Consider the following 24,506-nt stretch of genomic DNA (forward strand, 5'->3'; position numbering starts at 1 on the left):
AAATGACAATGTGGTAAAGCCCAACTGGTCCATCGAGCTCACCTAACACACAAAGTGTGGACTATCAAACACTTCTTTCCTCCCCAACATTTTGTAGCCACACAATTTCCCCCAATCCCTGACCCAACCTATGTCCTCATACCCACTCTAGAAGCCATGTAATCTCCAAGTAGACGTAAAAAGAAAAGAAATCCTGGAAAATTCATCGCGATCCCCTCAATCAAACCCAGGATTTAACTTGGGCCAGAGTGGCAGTGGTTAGCATCGCTGCCTCACAACACCAGGGACCAGTGTTCGAATCCAGCCTTCGGTGACTGTGTGGAGTTTAGCATGTTCTCCCTATGTCTGCGTGGGTTTGCTCTGGGTGCTCCGGATTTCTCCCACAGTCCAAAGATGTGCGAATTAGGTGGATGGGCTGAATGGCCTACTTCTGCACTGCAAGAATTCTATGTTCTATTCTATGATATTAAGGTTACCTATAAACATACTTGCCTTCTACATTGTGATCTGTGCCCCTCCTTTTCAAAGGTATACCGAGAGTCACACTATGTGGCCGGTCCAGAAGCTATTCCTCTATTGCTGACAGGCATTTTAGTAATACGATTTTATGCTGGATTACTCCGTTGCCAACCTGCAGCCAATTGTTTGACTGACCTGTATTTCTAGCTTTCCTTGATCTTATTTCCCACATTAAACTATTTATATGTGCCATCATTGCTCTTTACATCCCAGCTCTTGACTATTTTCCACAGCCCAGCCTTTAAACACTGGAAGATGGCACTGGTAGAGATTTTTAATTGTAACTTCTTACTCCGAAGAAAGATTTTAAACAGAGAATGCCTTTTCTGAACCAGCACTTGACAAATAACGTTGTTGTAATGAGCTTTTTAGAGTATCCCTTTAAACAAAAAGGCCAACGTAAAGCTGGAGATTCTCACCAATACGGATGCAAATGTTTATTGCTTCAGTGGGATAGGACACCTCTTTGCTTACAACAAATGTTATCTTTGCCCTTCAATCACAAAGTGACTCATGCTGAGGTGCAAAGCCCAGATAGCATGAAATGTGGGTGAACCTAATTGGTGTACCCCACTTGAATATTCAACTGTGGAGGTCATCACCGTCAACCCGAAACTTGTTTTTATCAGATGCCCTTTCCAGTTAGGTGAAAGACAAAATTCAGGAGCAAGAAGGCTCATAGATTTCCACTCTCCCACCCCATTCCCACCACCACCTGCACCCTTCACCCAGCTATCACTAGCCCATCTTTTATCAAGGGTTTTGTGTTGGGATTTGTTGTTTCTTATTCTAGGAGAGATCTCGCTGGAGGCTACGGTCTTTATTCAGAAAACATTTATTTGCATGCTAAGTGAGGCTATCATTTGGCTAGAGCTGCCCTCCAAAATGCTACTTGGACATCCTCTGTGAGTGACATCGCTGTGCTTCTTTTGCACGTGCTCAATATGCTCTTTTTAGAGTTAACCCTTTCCTCTACAGCCCTTGGGTTCTGAAGCAAATGTTGGTTTCCCTACCAATCAATCAAATTAACATACAACAACCATCAATCTCAGATCTCTTTTGCAATTCCCCATTGTCACAATTCTTATATCTGTATAAATGGTTTCACCACCTAGTATGTGTACTTCACAGCACAGCATTTGGGTTGCTAATGTGGTGGGCTTATGCATCATTGCAGAATGTAACAATTAGGGCAGGAAATCCAATCTGCTATTGAGAAGTGCTCGAAAATATCTGATGAAACAATTAATTTTTTTAATTTCCTGACACCTAAACAAGAGTTACACAAAGTAAATTTTAGAAATCTTACTCTCAATCCCTTATTTACATGATTTGGTACCAAGCAACATTAAAGGCACCTAGACAAATCATCTTGCCCAAGAATATGATCACAACATTACTCCAAAACACCAAAGAAGAAACATTCCAAACAATTAATTAGAATAAAGGATTAATGTAATGAAAAATTTGTCACTAAGCACCATCAGCATATGTAAAACACTTCAGCATTTCTTTTTAAATCAAATGCTGTTACTGTTAGAGATGGAAGTTGTTGAAACTTGAGCTTTAACGGATAAAGTGTTTTTCAGTAACACGAGAAGCATTTGCCTCTTGACTGGTAAGATGGAAATTCAAGTCTTAGGACCAACAGGTACTCAAATCTGCCTAGGTTATTTTTGTGAAGTTTGATAATTCACAACTGATGCGCGATTAATTCACTCGGGAGGCTGGATCGTACCCGGGAAATAAAGGCTTTTATTAGTAACAAGAATGGAGCATACTGCATAACGACACAATCCCAGACTAAAGGGTCACTAGGCAGTGCAGTGACCTTTATACTCCTACAGGTAGGCGGAGCCAACCGGAGTGTACCACAGAACAATACCAACAGGTGGAACACCCCAACCCTAACCCCAACAGTAACAAGAGTAACATATGTACAAGTACCCATAGTGATAACCATCTATGGTTCAGTACCCATAGTGGTAACCATCTATGGTTCACCATAACAACCATGGCTCCTTGATGGCATATAATCACAGTCATTACATGTCAGAAGTTTTTTAAAAAATAGATATGGACAGCTTACCCAGTTTGAATTGTGCCTCCTTCTGGTCGATCATAAAGCAGCATTGATGCTGGCTGTGCAGAAGGCAGCATCCCAGGTCTCACTCCCCTTCTAGGGCGAGGTGGATGCATGGGGGTTAGCAATCTACAATGAGAAAATAAAATGGAAAGAAATTAAAAAACATATTGCAATAAAAAAAGCTATGGAATAAAACACATCAGTCCTCAGTCAGTTTGTGTAATAATTCACAATTTGCAATGATCATTTTGTAATGGAGGTTCCTGGGATTGCTGACCTTTCTTCCATATTTGTTCAAAGAATAGTGTGGTGGCCACATGTAAACAGGTTCCAATTCTTAAAGAATAGTAAAGCACCCAGTATCCATGTCTGTTGATTCCACAGGCTATGTGTAACTTATCTTTATGAGAGTTCCTCCCCATCCACTCAAATTTTTGAGGGGATCAACGGTTAAAATCTTTGAGAAGATATAATTGTGAAACCTAAAAATGATCTCCGAATAGACGCAACCAAACTGCAAAACATCAGTTGAGCGTGCGGTTTAGCCTTAAGCAGCCTCAGTGCAATCAAGGTAATATCTCTATTACCCCAGGAGCATAGGAATCATTGTGTTATGCAGAAACTGCTCTCAGCCAAGCAGACAACGAACAAGAAATTTGCACCTCTTCTTTTAATGGATGGATATTTCAGAATCTTAAAATCTAAAAAAATTGGGACAATGCCACAATTACTAAATTTCAGTCATATCTCTATTTCTAGAGCTAATAGATACAAATAAATACTTGTGGTGGGGGGGTGGAATATGTGTGTGTTTATCAGACCAAGCCAGGCTCAGCCAGGATTGGTCTGATAAACTACATTGGAAAACTGCAGTAATCACTACATTTTAGACCCAAATGACTCGTATTGAGGAGATCACTAAGTATTGGCAGCAGTGTCTAAGTAGTTGATGTCAGATTAGTTGCTGTTACACACCTCTGGCATTGGCAGCCAATGCAAATGAAAATTTGGACCAACCTCTTTAATGTCATTGGTCTGAATTAATAAATCTAGTTAACTGTAGCTGGTTACAAGTTTCAGATTCCATGTCAATGACTGAGTTTCTTTCTTACCTTAAAAAACTGACTTGCATCTATAACAAACTCTAATGTCTGGTGTAGAACATTTGGAGCCTGATTTGTCCACAAGACTTTTACACAAACAGAAGATACATCAGGTCCAAAAACCTGGGGCTATTCCAACAGGAACAGCTAGGACTTTGATGCAAGGCTGAAACCTGGTCAACCAAGTTTACAGGTTGACTTTGTGGGACTGGAGTCTCCATCCATCAACTTAAAGGAGGGCAGGGGGGTACCCCTCAAGAATATGGTGCATTGCAAGCCCTGGTACTATGGGTTGACGCACTTGGAGATCAAGTCTATGGTGGCTGCTTGGCACATTGAGGCTATGAGTATGGTTCACTGGAAAGGGAAAAATATAATGATATGGGAGTCTCATTCCTGATCAACGCTCAGTAATAATAATCTAGGATATTAAGCTGGGTTTGGATAGATCCAACGGTTAAACAGGCAACCAACACTTGTTGTCTGAGCTCAGACAAAAATAACTGATTTAATACAGGTATTGAAAATTATGGAGGGTTTTAACTGTTTCCAATGGACAAGTGGGTCAGTAACCAAAAGGCATAACTTTAAGCTAGTTGACAAAAAACCGGGGGAAGATCAGGATTTTCTGTTTTATTAACTGCAACAAGTTATGACAATTTGGAATGCAATACCTAGTAAAGTGCCACAAGCAGATTCAATAGCAACTTTCAAAGAGGAATTAGGTGTGTCCTTGGAAATAAAAGGAAATGTAAAGTTATCAGGAAAAAGCGGGGTAGTAAGAATAATTGGATAGCTCTTCCAAGGAGCCAACACAAGACGTGATGGGATGAATGGCATTCTATAATTTTAAACATGTCAATAGCTATAACACTGCTGCATGTCTACCTTTTGTTGTGCTCAGAGTCAGTACTGGAATTTTTTTCTGGTGGTAACGTCCTCTTCTCTCTGGGAACCTAAAAAAAACATTTAGATGCTTCTGTATCAGTTGGTTTTGAACAATATTTAATTGGCAGGATCAAACATGCATTTCCTATATTTCTAGCAAATGCTTATCAATGCACTGTGATAGCCAGCCACTCAAGTCACTCAGTTTTGGTCAGATTGCACAAGGAGCCCAATTGTCAATCAGCGTTATCTGCCATCCTTAAAATGCAAGTTGAACAAAAACTCCCTTTGCTACGTTAGCCTCCGTTTAAAATCAAATTAATTTCTGTCCCATCATTTCTGTAAAAAGGCAGGGAGTATTTCACTCAAATGCTTTCACTCAGTAGTATCTGCAGCATAACTTCAAAGCCTGCCATTAATATTGTACATGAATAGAACATAACTCATTAGTTACGCAAAATTATTTACTTTAAACAGAAGCTGAATTCAAACCTGGCACTGCTGGTTTCATTTACATTTCAATAAACTCGTGACATACCACAGCAATCAGTGCTGGGCCCTCAACTTTTTAGAATTTCTAGAAATGACTTACATGAAGAGATCAAGGGGAAGGTTGCTAAATTTGCTGATGATACAAAGATGGGTAGGAAAGTTGTTGTGAAGAGTACAGAAGAAGGCTACATGGGTACATAGATAAGTTAATTGGGTGTGCAAAGATCTGGCAAATGGAGCTTCATGTGGGTAAATGTGAAAATTTCCATTCTGGCAGGAAGAATAAAAATATTATATAAACGGTGAGAGCTCCGAGGATCAGAGGGATCTGGGTGTCCTTGTGCATGAATCGCAAAAACTAGTCTGCAGGTACCGCAAGTAATTAGGAAAGCTAACAGAATATTATCCTTTATTGCAAGGGGAATTGAACATAGCAGGAGGGAAGTCATGCTTCAGTTTCACAGGACACTGGTGAGATGACACCTGGAATACTTTGTTCAGTATTGGTTTCCTTATTTAAGGAAAGATGTAAATGCAATAGAAGCAGTTCAGAAAAAGTTTACTAAACTAATACCAGGTGTGGACAGGTTATCTATCTTATGAGGAAAGATTGGACAGGCTAGGCTTGTGTCCACTGGAGCTTAGAAGAGTAAGAGATGACTTGGTTGAAACATAAAAGATCTGGAGGGGTCTTGACAGAGTGGATGTAGAGGGGGTGTTTCCTCTTGTGGGATAATCCAGAACTAGGACTCACTGTTTAAAAATAAGAAGTCAACCTTCATGAGACGAATGAGAAGACAGATGAGAAGAATTATTTTCTGAGGGTTGAGTGCATTTGGAACTCCTGTCCTCAGAAGGCAATGGAAGCAGAGTCTTTGAATATTTTAAAGGCAGAAAGAGATAGATTCTTGATAAACAAGGGGGTGAAGGGTTACCAGTGGTAGGCGGGAGGATTACCAGTGGTAGGTTGGAAGTTAGTCAGATCAGCTATGATCTTTTTGAATGGTGGAGCAGGTTCAAAGGGCTGAGTGACCCACTCCTACCCCTAATTCCTATATTTGTACATTCACATCAACTTCACAAATAAGCTAATCATTCGATGGCTAAAATCTGATTCAAAAGGAGCCGTATGCTTTATTTGACATATCCTATGTGAATGCACACAATTTTCAGTGACTACAAATTCCAATTCTTAATTTCAATCAGAATTATTTTTCTTTTCAAATTAATTTTCTCCCTCTCCTGTCCTGAAGGTGTGATCCATGCTTGATGGCTTTATAGCCAATCACTCTCCAAATTGACCCAAACGTTCTTTAAGTTTGAGTCTCAACAATGAACATTCAAAAATATTTGAGACATCACAGCAACCACTGATCCTGTTTACACTTCCACTAGGAATGGTTGGCAAGCAATCCAGACATGGGAACCCAGGGCTGATTTTCTTTTGGACACCCTCCTAACTCAGGATCAGTTAACTCAACCCAGGAGGAGATCGAACTTGAACCTTTGTGTCCTGCATGACTCAAGTTATTCACCAGATAAACTCATTGGTCAATTAGTTCACATTCTGATACCCCGCTCTGACCCTCCGAAAAAGGTGAGTGATCTTTAGCAGGCTCAGACAGAGATCCACGTCTTACAGGGAAACGAGGCCAAGCAATTAAAGTCCGAGAGCTCACATGGCACAATCAGCTGTGTTTTCCACACACCAGACCCCCAACTGAACTCTTCCATAGAGTTAAAATCAGGGTTAATTCATTCTTTAAAAATGTTGTGTTAATACTGGTGGCCGAGATTCTAGTAGCGCTAGATTTTTGACAAAATTGTTCCGAGGTAACAGTGGCTTCCCTAAACCTGCATGCTAAAGTTTAAGAGTTGAAGATCGAAATATTTCATAGAGACCATTTCTTCAATATTTGTTAATCAATTTAAGTTGCAAAAACAAAATCCACGTACAGATATTGACAAAGGCAGCAGATGCATTTGGGGGTCAGTTCTAGTTAAAAATGGCAATTAACATGGTCACATCAAACAAACAGCAATTACGCTAGATTCAGACACATTATCTACATGACTCCCTGGAAGGCTCATTTTGTCAGCTGGGATCACGTACCTTGTAATAATCATAAAGTAAACCCAAAGCAGCGGCGCTATCATCATCACCATTGATGCTCATCATGGCTTTGGTAGCAGCAGTCAGGGGATTTTCCAGGAAGGATTTCCATGCTTCATCTTCATTGGTATATGAGCGCCTTGGAGGATAAAGTTGTTCATTCTGTAGCACCAAAACTGCTCTCTTACTGCAAAGAAATGGGAAGAAAACCTGTGAAAGACTCCTTAGCCCCTATGAGAACCAAGTAAAAATGTTTTGTTTTAAATAAAATTCCATACTTGGGTCATAAAATTTTAAAAATAGATAGTGTGTTCACCACTAGTCAAATAAACAAATTGGCCAAGTTCCTTAAAAAAAATTGCAAGATCCATAGTCTTGGAGTTAGTTCCAAACAGCTCTTTGTACTTGATAAACAGGTTTGGCAACAGTAGTTTATGATATTCTTCTACTTACGTTGTAATTCTTTCATTCTGGCCTCGGGTGCACAGGATCATTCCGAATCACTCAGAAGATACTAAAGATATACCAGATTCTGAGCATAATGTCTTTCATACATAAAAATAAAAGCTGCATGCAACTTGAACATCTCTACACAGCAAATATTTCTTAGTTTTAGTCTCAACTATCTTTAGTCTCAATCTGGAATACCCTTAAATGGTAGATTTATGACATCATCTAATAATAATTGCAAACAATGACACACCTCAGTATCATTCCCTCTTAATTACTTACTCATCCTAAATCATTCAATTCAATGTATGTATGTTAAGAGGGTGTGTCAGTGTAGTTCCTGAAGCATCTGTTGACTGAAACTATTCAAAAAAAGTGTTGACATCTAAAGATTACTCTTGCAGGTTGACAGTCCCCATTACGTGTTTGACCAATCCTATTTTAAATCGGAAAACAACGCTTCATTTACTCGAGGTCTGAATCAAAGCCTTTCAACACAAGATCCACAGTTGGGGCAATAGCAATATTCACTCCATAAAAGAAGACAATGCGTCATGGGAGTCTCATGACATGTGCTTCATAGCGTTAGATTCAACCCTATAATGGCATAACGCATCCTATGGTTCAGCATTCATGCTAAGCAAATTCTGGGACATTCATCCTTTAGTCCAACACAGCTCAGTTCAGATATTGACATATCCTGGATCTAAAACTATCCAATCCAAAACCAAATTGTTTTCAAATGCTCAGAGGTACTTTTCTTATGCAAGGACATAAGAAAGCAAGGAACAAGGAAGGTTATCTATCAAGGCTGCCTCTTCCATGTCCATTTATAATGTCTCTGCTTATATCATTTGTGTATTTTCCACATGGACAACTGTATCAATATATGCTGATATCAAACTTGGCTTGAGGTGGCATTCTGGGAGGGGGGGGAAGGAGGGGGGTGTGCATGTAAATGCCTGTCGACCTTGGATGGGCTTTTCCAGTTTTGGGACGAGCACGGCAGAAATCCCACCACATGAATTTGAAAGGTGCTGCTAAAGAAGCATTGATGAATTGCAGCGGTTCATCTTGTATATGGCATACACTGTTGCCACAGTGCATCGTGGTTGAGGGACTAAATGTTTAAGGTGGTGGATAGGGTGTCAATCATCTATATTGCTTTGTCCTAATGGTGTTGGAGTCATATTCATCCAGGAAAGTGGAGAGTATTCCACCCTGACTTGTGCCTTGTAGGTGGCAGAAGGTTTTTAGGGACTGAGGAGATGAGATACTCACTGCAATTGTTCAGTCACTGATCTGCTCTTATAGCCACAGCATTTCCATGACGAGTCCAGTTCAGTTTCTGGTCAATGGTAATCCCTCGGATGTCAAGAGTGAAGGATTCAGCGATGATTAGATTCTCTCTTGTTGGAGATGGTCACTGTCTGGCATTTGTGTTGTGCAAATGTTACTTTCCATTTATCAACCCAGGACTGAATGCTTGTCCAAGTCAATATCTGAAAAGTCACAAATGGAACAGTACACTGCATTCGTAAGAGAATGTCCCCACTCCTGACCTTGTGATGGAGGGAAGGTAATTGATGAAGCAGCTGAAGATGGTTGGGCCTAGGACACTGACTTGAATATATAACTGAATTATGAATTTCAGTGCTTCATTGTCAGAAGCTGTTATCTTATAGAAGAGACATTAAACTTCATGGATGTAAAAGATGCCATGGTATTATTCAAAGATGAACAGAACATTCACCCAATGACCTTGCTGCCAGGATTGCTTTCTTAACAAATATCACTATAGGAGACAACCTTGTCCTTTACCTTATTATCTTTGTGGTAGTATGCGGTGCAGAGATTAAATTGCCCAATTTTCGGGCATTAAAACAGTGCTTACATTTCAGAACATCCTACAGAAGGGCAGATAAAACAAGCACAACAAAGCTGAACCATGAGAGGTCTGGATAGCATGGGGATAAAATGAGGAGATAGACCAAGAAATTTATAGAATGAGACAGTAAATAAATGAAAAACTGAAAGACAATAGTATAAACAATGGTTTAGTCCAACAGGTCCATTCCTTCCATAAACCATGATGGACTTAACTCACTTAATCTTCTGAGTGAAGCAAATAATCACAGATCAGCCACCAAGAAAAAGCTCTGTTCAACTCCTGACCACATTCCACAGACCCAAAATCTAAAGTGCAGAATACTGATACAACTGAACCTACAACTGCAGCACTGACCACCAATGCTCCATATGTTCTGTAGAACATTTGATCATTTATTTTAATCTTTAATCGTGCACCATAACAGATATCTGTTAAGCTCGTCTTAAATGAGTCACGCTGGGGACCTTTTTCACATTTCCTCTTCTGTCTTAGAGGGAGGTGCAGGTAGTGGGCAGGCAAGGAACCTTTTTTAGTTTCTAGTTTTGCTTTAGATTTATACTATTACTACTCAAGCTCTCTCTCTCTCCAAGTAAAATGATATTTTTGCTTCCATCATAGCCACAAACCCAGATCTTATTTATTGTAATCTCAAATAAGAACAAGTGCAGTTCTGAGCCTTCCTTCAACATTTGCATTTCCAAAATCACCTTCCATACCAATGTTACAATGTTTCATGCATAACCATACACCTAGCCAAAACAAAATCCATCTGCTATTCTTTATTTCATCCACTTAAAACGACCTGATTTATTTGAATGGTATAAATTTTCTTTACATTAATTGCTTAGTCACATTTCATCAATCAATACTGATACAAAAATTACTCCTCTTCATGTTATTTGTAATGGTGACAAATGAAGATGTAAAATTCTACACCTTCTTGTCAGCCTGCTTAGCTTCACCTTTTCATTCGTATCACTGGCTAAAAACAGCTCACGTGCCAGTAGGCTTTTGTTAAAATAAGATCCCCGATTATGCAACCAGCTTTATCAGCCGGAGTGCACTGAATTGACAAGAGTTTCCTCTCCTACCAACACTGCCTCAAGTCCACAATACTAGAAGTCCCACCTGGAGGAGAACAGTTGCTTGTAGCTGGAGGTCTTATTTTTCCAGAGTACTTTCCATTAATATCGTTCACCTCACTGATCTGCAGATTTGCAGAAAGAAGGCAGTTCAACTGAGAACAATTGGCTTAACCCAGATTCACAAAGCTTGAACTGGAGGATGTCTGAGTTCCAACCCTACTAAGCAAGTGTCACAAAGATATGCGTTATGCCAAATAATGATTTTTAATTCACCAACTGGAAACCAGAATTAAACTTCTAAAAACAGACTTTTTAAAAAGACAGACTAAAATGACTTCAATTCAGAGCCTCAAGATGGCTAACCCTTACTATACATCCCACGTTCCAATTCATTAGACTCTGTCTGCAAAAGACAATGACTTCGGGGGAGTGTAAAGGATTTGTATCTCCTGCGTCATTAGCAAGACCTCCAAAGTAATCAGCTGAAGTATTCAACTGTTGGAGACAGGTCATTAAGACTAATCGCTTGGACAATGGCACCTGGTTAAGTTAGCTTCCAGACATGAGTGAGTCGTCACGTTTAGAATATGTGGACAATGTCACTTCTTTTTAATCCCCCGGCAGCTAGAGAAGGAAGGTCACCATGCTGAGCCAACCCCTTGTATGTTTTAAGGACATGTTTTCTCAACAGAACAGTGGACAAGCAGCTTAGGGAGAAGACCTAAGTGGGGTCCCTCCTACCTCCTTTCTTTTTCCAACCCACCCGATAAGCTTCAAGCTCCGTTTGCTGACTGTGATCATTCAGGGATGTCCTGCTGCAGCCAGAGACTTCTCAAAAGAATCCAACCCAGCACCACCAGCTCTTGAAGAATAACCAATTCAGTAATCCGCAGCTTCCAAGTTCGGAAGCATTGAGACCATCACAGTCCGCCTAAAGCCAGTTGAATCACTAATGTGTGCGTGTGTACAATTCGAGCATGAGAGTGTTTGCGCGCAAGTTAGTGCCCAGATATTACTTTACTTAGATCACTCTAAATATAATAAAGCTAACCTCTTTGTTAAACTCAAGAAACCCTGTCCTATTGGTTACCTTATGATCATAGTGTGTAATAGTCAAGTACTCACTGCATTGGAAAATGTATGCTTTTCAAACAAATAAAAAAAACTGCTGTGGTAATGAGGAGATGGCAAAGGCAAGAGTCATTTTAATTCCCCCTCCTCACCTGGTTGGAACACAGACCCCACTTCCAGCAATCATTAATGTTATATGCATTCCTGCTCACCATGTTTCAGATATAGTGGTTTCCTTAACCAGTGCACCTCCCAAAACAGCTGCTTCTAACCATCACCCAAGCCCCCACCTGGTTCCTCAAATTCAACCACTAATGCTGCTATCTCTCAAAAAGAAAACACGCAAATTCTTATTCAACAAGGAGAAATGAGATATCAGCCAGGCACTCAGACAGACAAAAATGATAATGTCTGAGTCCTGTCCATCATATATTAGAATCATGCAGTGCAGAAGAGGCCTTTCAGCCCATCGAGTCTGCACTGGCATGCAAGAAACACCTGACTTACCACCTAATCCCATTTACCAGCACTTGGCCCATAGCCTTGAATGTTATGACATGCCAAGTGCTCATCCAGGTACTTTTTTAAAGACGTGAAGCAACTCACCTCTCTCACCCTCCCAGACAGTTTAATTAGGTATTTTGTCATTTCAATCTTCCTCTGACATATGTCAGAGACACAGACAAAGAACAAGAGAAGTAAACCAGAAAACAATAAGATGCAGTGAAACAGACTGCACGCAGTAGAGAGAGAAAAGAAATCTAAAATTGGCTAATACAAAAGTTGACAATGTTTTGGGCTATATGTCACTGGATTTAACAGGATTTCTTTTGACAAATTCTCAAAATTACTTTGAAATTACAAAAAGGGATTTTAAAAAAAAATTATGAGTTATTTTAATAGGTCTGCCCAGGTTCCTGCCTATACATTTTTTCTTTTTCACAATGACAGCCTGAATCTATCTTCATCTTGCAGTCCAGATTTTACTTTCAAAACAAATCTTCATCAATACCTCCTTTCTCCATTTTGAATCCCAAATGCAACTGAAATATCTTAAAAGACGGATTCCTTTAACATATGGAAAATTACTTCACAGATAGGATCATAAAATTGCTGAGAGTATAGTTGTTTACAGAAATTACATTCCTTGTCTACACCTTATTTTAGATGCGCGCCCCAAAGCTGTTTCTGATCAAGTCTCACACATCTAATAATTTTCTAGCACAGTCCCGTATTGCTGCTAATTGCGAATAAACAAAACAATATCAACATCTCATTTTAACAATTGTAGTTTTTATGTCATGATTATAATTTTATTTTTAAACATTCCACTCACTACATTTCTGGACAAGAGCACATTATCTATTCATTGGCACAGCACTCCACTCTAGATCAATACTTGAAACATTAAGAACACGGTTAAGGATGCGATCCCAACAAAATATGACAGATATTGAAATGAGTTTCCATACTGATTAAATTGGCTTGCAAGGCATTTCACCACATTCACATAAGGTGGAGGATAGGCAAATGGTGATACAATAGAAATGCTTGGAATCTCTGATCATGTCTGGTACCATAAATAATCTTAATCACAGTTTGATAACAAACAAGATTAAAGCAGGCTATGTAGATCAGACAGGTTCCACATTTAATTCTTGTGCCTACGGAGTTATCCCGTTTGTGACAAAAGTGAAAGTTAAACTTTGCACTGAGAAAAGTGCAATTTAAATAATTTGGATTAAGTAGTGTAAATAACACTATGGAGACCTACAGCAACAACTTTTTGTATTGAACTAGCACCTTTAACATAGAAAAAAGTCTCAAAGCACATCAGATATGCAAGCAGAAAATGGGACAGAAAACAAAAAAACAATATTAACTGTGATGACCAAAATCTTCAAAGAGGAGTGGATTTTACAGAGTCAAGAGACAAGCTATAAGAATTGGAAGGGTTTGAGAGGCAAATTTCAAAACATAGGGTCCATCATCCACTAAGTTAGGGTAAAGAGATATACAAGAGACCAAAAGAAGGAGTGTTTGAGGGTTTGATAGTGCCCTGGGTATAAATGTAGAGGAGCAACACTAAATAAAGATTTAGAGAAAAGATGAGAATTTTAAATTTGAGGCACTGGGCAACAAGGTGAACAGTGACAGGAGTAATCAATGAGCAGGACTTTGGAAAGAATAAGATAGAGGCAGCAGAGTTCTGAATACTGAAACTTACAAAGGGCAGAAGGTGGGAGCTCAGCAGAAAAGCACTGGGATTGTTAAATCTGAAAGTGGAGAAGGGATATATGGGGATTTTGGCAGCATATGGGTTAAGATAGAAAGTGGGCAATGTGAAAGTAGGTAATCATTGTGTTGGGAGATCCGAGAGTTGGAAGTTCAGCTGGGGGTGGAATAAAATTTCAATATTGCTAGCAGACGTGTACATAAGACAGAAGGTAAAGGAACTGAAGGCACAGGGACAGTGTATGTGGTGGGGTCCAAAGACAATGGCTCCCACCTTGTTGACAGCTAAGGTGAGTGAGGGGTAGTTGTTGGAAAGGGAAGGTGGCGTAGTTAAAATTAGGGCAAAAACTACCTACCCCTCTGATCTCTGTGCCCTCCCTCCATGAGGCAAAGATAACCCATTCTCCTGAACAAGCGAAGAGAGCACCCGAAGGTGGCGAGGTCCTTCTTTAAATATGCACGTCATGACCCAAAGACATAATCAGGAGCTAATCTGCATCTTTATCTGGAGGCCCAAGAAGGGGAGCAGTGACAGCTTTCACATCAAGCCAAAATGGCTGGGAGGTGGATCATGGACCAGAAGATGCCCAGCTGGGCACTTTTTTTTTTAAAAAGAGGACTCGTTTTGGGCCAACAATGGGTTGCGAGGGGGTGGTGAGGAAAGAGCATTCTCCTCCAGGCCCTACAAAATCCTTAGGCTTCTCTTGTCACAGGCATCCCTTTTAACCACCATTGTATCTCAAACCACCATTTATTTGACTGCTGGGAATCAATCAGAGAAATCCCCAGCAGCAGCCTCCAGTCACCAAATTCCCACCCCACTTCTGTGCACCAGTCAGGTAGTGGATTTTGACAGATTTGAATGGGTCACTAAAAATTGTGGAAATCTGACACAGCCATTAGAATCATCCAGCCTTCACATTTCTAGATGCCACAGTTCAGCACCTGCTTCAGGCTTCGGACACAGCATATGTGCTGTTCCTTAAAAAATCAGGCCGATGTTAGACCAAAGGGAATTGCAACTAATCCAAGATTGGACTTTGGACAAACAGCCTTATACATGGGTGGTAGCAGTAGAGTTGAGCCAAGCCAGGAATCTCTGACTGAGTTTGACAATAATGGAGAGGCAATGTCAGGGAGAACAATACCAAAGGCTAAGGACCAGTGAAAGAGCACAAGAAGGATAATGCATCATAGCCAGTCATAGAAGATGCCATTTATAATTTTGGTTTTGGCAGTTTTGATATTGCATGATGGGGGATGGGTGTTGATACTCACACAAATGGAGAAAAGTAAACAGGCAGTTGTGGGAAAAATGAGCCCAGATTTGAGAGGATGGACAGTACATTCAGGACATGAAAAGAAATGGAGGTCAGAGCTTGGGCAGTAGTTTGCACGGTTATAGGAGTTTAAGGTAGATTTTCTGAGGAGGTAGTGGTGCTAGTGATTTGGACTCGAGGTGGCAGCGGTGGGGGGATTAGAGGGGTGGCAACCCTCTAGCTGTTTCTGGTCGCATTTCCTCTTCTTCAATTGGTATAACCGGAGAAAGTGAGTAGAAAATGTATGAAGGCAAATTAGTGCACATTTACATGGAGCAATTAAATGGTTAGCAAACACCAAACGATTAGCAACCACCAATGTGAACTTGATATTATGTAATCTATTCAACAGTTGACAAACTATATGTATCTGATGGAGACAGCTACTTTAGACAGTTAAAAACAGACTGATCAAGACACAACAGGGATAACCTTTACTTAAAGGGGTGCAAATTTGGCTGTATTGGGTTGGCAACCTATCATAACACCCTGCCCAGTTTTCATTTCCATTTATTTGGTGGATCCAAGGCCAGTTTTGCAGCCTTGCTAAAAGTGAAAATGGTCCCCCAATCTCTTTTTGGACACCTCCGTTCCAGAAACTACAATGGTTGGTATTTTTGGCTCTTGTTTGTAGCAGCTGTCATAATCGACAGGAGCAGAAAGCATCGCAAGATTGCAAAAATCGGTTTCACATCATCATAAAACCAGTTTCGATCATCTGCTGCACCTATCAATGGCGGACTATGATTCCCGCCGCTGCACATCAGGAACGTAATTTCCTAATTTCAATACTTTAGCATCTCATTATAAATCCTACTCACCAAACACCCGCCCCCACTGCCCCCGTTAATCATGAGGTGATGTTGGTATGGTTGCATGCTGACGTGTTTCACAAATGGCACATATGCGACATGCACTTGGCGGCCTACATTTCACTGAGATCTCGAAAAATAAAGTTAATTTATTAGTCACAACTAGTCTTCCATTAACACTGCAATGAAGTTACTGCGAATATCCCCCAGTCGCCACACTCTGGCACCTGTTTGGGTATATCGAGGGTGAGTTTGGCATTCTCTTGCCTATCTTACTTTGGAAGCACTTGTTGTCACCAGCATCAGGCTTCACAGGCAGCACCATATCACTTTTAGGGTGTCTCATGAGCAGGTCTCTACTTACCAGTCTGTGGTAAGGCGGGGGTGGCTTTTCAACCGCTGTAGGACTAGAGTTTGCTTGGGAAGGGAGATCCCAACGTGTGTGTGGGGGCACATGTTAATCCATGCAAGTGGCCTCAAGATAATGAGGGCTGAGGAGGTGGTGTCCAGAGGAGATGAGGCCAGACGGAGATGTGAGGGTGTGTGTGAGAGAGTGAGTAGTGATGTCCTTTGAGCTGGCAGTGAGCTAGATACCAGAGAATGTGCGATGGGCTTGTGAATTTAAAGTGATTAGATAATTGACTTACCCTTGTGGCACGGTGGATTAAGTTTAAAGTTTATTTATTATTGTGACAAGTATGCTTATATTAACACTGCAATGAAATTGTGAAAATCCCCTAGTTGCCACACTCTGGTGCCTGTTCATGTACACTGAGGGAGAATTTAGCATGACCAATGCTAAACTCTTCTTGGCTTTCGATGTCATGTCTTCAGTGGAGTAGTCCTGGGCTGCAACCATTGGGAACTGTGTGCGACTGCAGTTTAAAGATGGTAGCCAGTGAGGAAATGGTGAGGCGGACGATTCAGAGGCTGCCCAATGATATGGTGCATTCCCTGTGCCTGCATAAATGAGGTAGGAAGTGAAATGTACGGCACAAAATGTTGCCCTTGTAGCTGGTGGGAGAAACGTTTCTTTTCATGTCCACTACTGCACTTAGTGCAATTCAGAGAAAATTCCACTTAATATAAGCAATAGTCGATAAACACTACAATCTTGCATACACAAATAAAAGATCTGATTTGATTTGATTTATTATTGTCACATGTATTAACATAGTGAAAAGTATTGTTTCTTGCACGCTATACAGACAAAGCATACCATACACTGAGAAGGAAACAAGAGAATGCAGAATGTAGTGTTACAGTCATAGCTAGGGTGTAGAGAAAGATCAACTTAATGCAAGGTAAATCCATTCAAAAGTCTGACAGCAGCAGGGAAGAAGCTGTTCTTGAGTTGGTTGGTATGTGACCTCAGACTTTTGTATCTTTTTCCCGATGGAAGAAGGTGGAAGAGAGAATGTCCAGGGTCCTTAATTATGCTGGCTACTTTGCTGAGGCAATGGGAATTGTAGACAGAGTCAATGGATGGGAGGCTGGTTTGCGTGAATGGATTGGACTACATTCACTACCTTTTGTAGTTTCTTGCGGTCTTGGGCAGAGCAGGAGCCATACCAAGCTGTGATACAACCAGAAATAATGCTTTCTATGGTGCATCTGTAAAAGTTGGTGAGAGTCATAGCTGACGTGCTAAATTTCCTTAGTCTTCTGAGAAAGTAGAGGCGTTGGTGGGCTTTCTTAACTATAGTGTCGGCATGGGGGCCCAGGACAGGTTGTTGGTGATCTGGACACCTGAAAACTTGAAGCTCTCGACCCTTTCTACTTTGTCCCCGTTGATGTAGACAGGGACATGTTCTGCTTTATGCTTCCTTAAGTCGATGACAATCTCCTTTGTTTTGTTGACATTGAGGGAGAGATTATTGTTGCCACACCAGTTCACCAGATTCTCTATCTCATTCCTGTACTCCGTCATTGTTTGAGATCCGACCCACTGCGATGGTGTCGTCAGCAAACTTGAAAATCGAATTGGAGAGGAATTTGGCCACATAATCATAGGTGTATAAGGAGTATAGTAGGGGGCTGAGAACACAGTCTTGTGGGGCACCAGTGTTGAGATGATCATGAAGGAGGTGTTGTTGCCTATCCTTACTGATTGTGGTCAGTGAGTTAAGAAGTTCAGGATCCAGTCGCGGAGGGAGGTGGCCCAGGCCACGGAGTGACTAATGACTTCCTCAAGTCAATATGCTAGCACACTGTTCATCCTCTTGATTTACAGATTGTCTAGGTTTCAATGTCAAAACAAAAATGCAGTATCACCAGTTCAGTTTGTCAACATTTCACACTGGAGATTGGTTGGAAACTTGTATCTCCCCTTCAAAACTTAACTGCCTCCTTCCAAGACAGACAAGATTCTGACACCTTCAGAAGTGCTTCTTTAATTGTGCTCGTGAATAATCTGTCAGTATGACCAGTGCTATTCCTCTTAAGGAGGAACTGGGAGCTTCCCCAATGGTTCAGGCTCAGTTCAAATATCACTGCCTGGTATGGAACTGAGTTAAGGCAAGACAGGTGTCACAACTGTACACAGATCAGGATCAGACAAGTGATTTGTAGTGGGCATCGAGAGGGTTGTCACAATTGGTACAGTGCCCCTGAAATGAAAGGAGGAAAAACATCTTCAAGGGTGCCTGTTCCTTTTGTTAACCAGCCACTTTTGCTATATAGTGCCTGCGTGGATGATTAGATTGGGCTTAGGTTGAATGCCTCAAAGGAACATCGAGAATCTACAGCACAGAACAGGTCATTCAGCACAAGTGGACTATGCCATTCTTTATAGTCAACACTGGTCTCCTGCATTTTGGGCAGCACGGTAGCACAGTGGTTAGCACTGCTGCTTCACAGCTCCAGGGTCCCGGGTTCGATTCCTGGCTCGGGTCACTGTCTGTGTGGAGTTTGCACATTCTCCTCGTGTCTGCGTGGGTTTCCTTCGGGTGCTCCGGTTTCCTCCCACAGTCCAAAGATGTGCGGGTTAGGTTGATTGGCCAGGTTAAAAATTGCCCCTGAGATGCGTAGGTTAGAGGGATTAGCGGGTAAATATGTGGGGGTAGGGCCTGGGTGGGATTGTGGTCGGTGCAGACTCGATGGGCCGAATGGCCTCCTTCTGCACTGTAGGATTTCTATGATTTTTTTTACTGTTTCAATATCTCTTTTGCAGAGTTGAGACCAGAATTGCAGACAGTGACTCTGAAAGGTTCTGCATAAATTTTACACAATTATCCTTGTTTTTGTATTCTATTCCACTACAATCGTATCCCACCACTTGTAACACACCCACTGTTTTGGTGAGCAAGAATGCTGGATAATTAATGACAATCATTTTCCATCACCATAGGAACAATTACAAGGTAGCATTTACAAAGTATTAGGCACACTGACTATTTCATGACATTCAGGAAAGTATTTGCACCTTAAGGGTTGATTAGTTTAATTATTTATCCTTCTGTAACATACTATTTGAAGCTATGGGTTAAAAGGAATAAATTGCGAAGTCAGATTTCCTTGTCATTTGAAATTTACTCAATTTTCACAAATCACACAAAGAAATCAAATCCATCAATGCCATGGGGCAAAGAGGCGAAGCAGCCAATAATACAAGAAAAACAAGCAACAGTAGCAGCAGTTGCTGAAAACTGGTCAATTTCAGAGACCCTAAATCTGCTGCTGCCTTTAAAACATAGTGATTTCATGTCTGATTTAATAAGACAGTGAGAGATGTACATTAAAAATACTCCAAATGTTACGGTTATTTGTTTCAGTCTCCAGCATCTGTAATATGCCACTTCCTTTAAAACACTTCATTTTCCTTTGCAACTTTTGTCCACTGCTTAGAGTGGCAAATATCATGAATACCAACCTGTCCACACCAACACTATAAAAGGCACAGACCATTTTATGTGCACTCTTAATGGTCTTATCAATTTGTTGTTACTTAACTATTTATGTAGCCATCTTGCAATACATTCCATTAACTGGTTCCTGACACCACAGAGTTTACCCTTTGCCTCAAGTCTCTTACATAGCACCTTATCAAAGGTCTTCTGAAAATTCATCCATTGCAGTATTCTTATGTACTCTTCAAAACATTCAGTAAGATTTTTGCTTTGTTCATTCATGGGACATGGACAGTGCTGCAATTTATTGCTAATCCCTAACTACTTTTCACAAAAAGATTACCCTAACTACTTTTGAGAAAGAGCTGGTCTTTTTAAACGGTTTGCAATCCATTTGTTGCAGGAATACCCATTTTGTGATTCAGAAGGAAGTTCCAGGATTTTGATCTAGTGACATGGAAGGAATGATGATGTATTTCCAAGTCAGAATGGTGTGTGACTTGAAGGGGAACTTGCAGGTGGTGTTCCAATGTATCTATTGCCTTTATTCTTGGCACAGATCATGGGTTTGGAAGGTGCTGTCAAAGGAGCTTTGGTGAGCTTCTACAACATATCTTGCAGACGGTACACACTGTTGCCACTGTGCACAGTGGTGCAGGGAGTGAATAATGATGGTGGTGGATGGGGTGCCAACAAATACGCTGTTTTGTCTTGGATGGTGTTGAGCATTGTTGGATCCAGGGGAGTAAGTGGAGAGTATTTCATCACACTCCCGACTTGTGCCATGTAGATAGTGGACACGTTTTGGGGGAGGTCAGGAGGTGAGTTAATCACTGCAGAATTCCTAGCCTCTAACCTGCTCTTGTAGTTACAGTATTTACATAGGTAGTCCAGTTCAGGTTCTGATCAATGGTAACCCTTCAGAATGGATAGTGGTGGATTTTGTGATGCTGTTGCCATTGAATGTCAAGGGGTGATGGTTAGACTCCTCCTTGTTGGAGATGGTCATTGCCTGGCACTTGTGTGGTGCAAATGTTACTTGCCAGTTATCAGCCTAAGCCCAAGTATTGTTCAGGTCTTGCTGCATTTAGAGTGGACTGCTTCAGTATCTGAGGAGTCACAAATGGTGCTTAACATTGCACAGTCATCAGCAAACATCCCCACTTTTGACATTATGATGGAAGGAAGGTCATTGATGAAGCAGCTGAAGATGTTTGGGCCTGGGACTAACCTTAGGAACTCCTGCAGTGATTGCCCAGGCTGAGATGACACCCACAACTACAACCATTTTCCTTTGTGCTAGGTTGAACTATAACCAGTGGAGAGTTTTCCCCAATTCTCATTGACTCGCGTTTTGCTAGATCTCCTTGATGCCACACTCAGTCAAATGCAGCCTTGATGTGAAGGGCAGTCACTCTCACCTCACCCTTTGTCCATGTTTGGACCAAGGCTGAAATGAGGTCAGAAGCTGAGTGGCCCCAGCAGAACCCATACTAAGCATTGGTGAGTAGATTATTGCTGAATGCTACTTAACTGCACTGTTGACGACACCTTCCATCATTTTACTGACGATCAAGGCTAGACTGATGGGGCGGTAATTGGCCGAGTTGGATTTGTCCTGCCTTTTGTGGGCAGGACATACATTGGCAATTTTCCACATTGTCGGGTACCTGTCGGTGTTGTAGCTTTATTCAAACAGTTTGGCTAGGGGCACAGTTAGTTCTGGAGCACAAATCTTCAGTACTATTGCTGAAATGTTGTCAGGACCCATAGCCTAAAGAATGATCTACCTTTTAAAATACCTTTATTCTTAGATTTTCCATTTTTAGATGTTATCTCTAATCTTTCAGCATAATTTCTAGTGTCTTTCTTACTACTTATCTGAAACTAGTTGATCTGTAGGTCCCCTTTTGAAGATCAAAATTACATCTGCTGTATGCCAGTCCTCTAGCACGGTTTCTTTTCCACTGACTTTTATATGCTGCATAGACACTGCTGTCTCTTCCATCTCCTGCCCAGATCCCTTGAGTACCTCCAGGTCTAATCCTTCTAGACTTGGGATCTTGCCCTTGACTTTGTCTTTTATCATCATTTCCCCTTTAATCATGTCCTCAAAGATTGTGAAATTGAGAAAAAGTATCTCTTTGGTATCATTGTCATTTAAACATACTCTCCCATTTGCAGCCCGATTAGTATCTTAATTCTCTTATGTCACCTATGTGCTTATAGAATAATTTACTGCTTATTTTCATTTCATATTTCCCCATGATCATCCTTTTTAACTTTTGCATTTTCTTCTCCCAAGATCATATTCCCTCATCATCCTCTCCTTTATTATTTGTTGTTTTCTTTAGATTCAATTTTATCTTCTCTTTATTTATCCACGATGTTTCATTCCTTAGTTTATATTGGAATATATAGAACTCTATGTCTCTTTTAAATAAGCCATCTGTCAATCCAAGTCTATCAATACTTTCTCCAATTCACAGCAACCTAATCCTAGATGCCCTCCCACACTTAGTCCTCCCTAGCTCTTTGTTTCATTTCCAATTACTTAATCTAGGAGCACATCCTTCTTTTTGAGCATCTTGCACACTGGGCCAGAAGGCAGTTCTTTAGACATTGAAAATTCCATCATCATCTTCCGTTCTTACTCCCTCTCCATGACACTTTACTTGGGGATAGTTGAAATCTCCTTTGATTATGCTTTGTTTGCTTTACTCATTTCATAGCTTTGCCCACATATTTATTTCTCCATCTACTTCCTTTCCACTATTGAGTGGTCTATAGTCAGTAACAGTGTGGCTGATCCCTTCCTTTCCTTTATCTCAATCCATATGGGTTGTCTTTATGAGATTTCTTGCTATTCACATCATGCCATTTCTAATTAACACAGCTATCACACCATCCCTTCTTCATCAGCTATTTTTTCAGAGTACATTTTTGAAGTTAAGCTATTTTTTCAGAGTACATTTTTGAAGTTAAGCCTGCAATGCTTAACTCTCCTGTTTGCTATTTTCTATTAGCCCTATTGCATCCATTTCCTCACTCCAACCAGGTGACCTTGCTTGAAACTCGGTGCACAGACACACACATGAAGATGAATGTTCTGGGTGAGAAATCAATGGCTGACAGTATCAGTCAACACCTTCAGAATTGGAGAAGGAAGGAAACAGATGAGATACCAAAAAAAAATCATATTAAAGAGGCACTGACTCAAGGTCATTTTTGATTTGCAAGGTAGAAAACTGATCTAAAACAACTCACTTTGTCCACATCATTCACCCCATGATGACAGCATGCTAATTTTGATTGTCCACCTGAAAATTACAAACACTACTGCTTTTTGTAGCCAGAAATATTCAGTACTACACTCTTTTATGATCAGTGCTACAATACTAATACTATCTCTGCAGACTTACAATCAATCAAATCAACTGTACCATACTATCATCACTGATCATTTAAATTGTAGAGACTCCCACTTTCCAATAGCACAGTGATGTCCCTTTTTGATCACTTCGCTGTTTTCAGCTCTGTCACCTCAAAGTATGCAGTGAGTTGCTGGTTTATTGAACAACATAGTCTGAACACTGCATTATGTGGGTGAAATTATGGGAAAAAAAACAACCTTTGCATAAACAACCTCAAGAGTACAAATTAAATGACACTGGCAGTTACTGAAGTAATCAGGTAACCCACACCTTTACTTGTGCTGTTCAACTTCTGGTTTCAATTAGCATTAAATCAGACCATAAATTTACACAGTTTCAGAAATCTAGCAGACAAAAATGATTTAGAAGGTAGTTTTGGACAATGTCAGAGGAGAGAAAACAAAAGTATTGTTTGCAGCCAAATGCTTGAGCTCTGTAGGTCAGATTTCTTTAAAATAATTTAAATACCGCATATGACTAAATATTAAAGGAAGGTACTTTCCTGACATTTTTAACAATTGGCTGAAGTTATTTATTTAGAGTGCATGTTTTGTTTAGAGTTTAGCAATTTATTTGGAACGATTGCATTTGGACCTGACTAAACAATTTTGATGCTCGAGCCAAACAAAACTCAAAAAAAATATTCTTCAGGCTAAATGCCAACAGAAGTCTCAGTGCAAGTGATGCACCAAAAGTGGAAAATTTAGAGCAACAGTTATCTATAGTGCTTTAAATCGAGGAGTTGGGCAGAAAACTTTGGGAACCAAATATTTGCAGGAAAAAACATTTTCCCCACACAGAATTTTTTTTACAATAAATCAGAGATTCAATTTCAAAACTATCTTCCTCAGAAATGTTAACCCTGGATTTCAGGATATACATCCTTCATTTATATTTGCACCATCCCTCCCCTAGTTGCTAAACCCCAAAGCATCACCTATATTAAAGACTAATGAAAGACTTGCTAAAAACTTTTAATATCAAGTCCAGGGTCCCAGTCTTGAATAAGAGTTGAGCATTCAATGTAACTTTTTGCAAAAGTTAATTCTGTATCTAACTCGAAGAAAGGAGGGTGTTGGGTTGGGAGGGGGGGGGGGGTCGTGAAAATGTTTTCAAGTATTAACTAAGAATAAGGATATCAGATGGAATGAATTTTTAAC

At 40.5% G+C, this 24,506-nt stretch overlaps 1 protein-coding gene across 2 annotated transcripts in view; it reads right to left on the bottom strand.

Moving 5' to 3' along the window:
• Positions 1 to 24,506, bottom strand: part of grhl1 (grainyhead-like transcription factor 1) — an 85,284-nt gene that overhangs the window by 59,285 nt on the left and 1,493 nt on the right. For both annotated transcript variants that reach the window (XM_078213150.1, XM_078213149.1), the window contains exons 2-4: positions 7,202 to 7,388; positions 4,597 to 4,664; positions 2,609 to 2,731 (exon numbers count right to left, since the gene is read on the bottom strand). In XM_078213150.1, coding sequence (XP_078069276.1) covers positions 2,609 to 2,731; positions 4,597 to 4,664; positions 7,202 to 7,388 — 378 coding nt within the window. The remainder of the gene's footprint in view (positions 1 to 2,608; positions 2,732 to 4,596; positions 4,665 to 7,201; positions 7,389 to 24,506) is intronic.

The sequence above is a fragment of the Mustelus asterias genome, chromosome 5 (genome assembly GCF_964213995.1).
Source record: "Mustelus asterias chromosome 5, sMusAst1.hap1.1, whole genome shotgun sequence".
Classification (NCBI taxonomy): domain Eukaryota; kingdom Metazoa; phylum Chordata; class Chondrichthyes; order Carcharhiniformes; family Triakidae; genus Mustelus; species Mustelus asterias.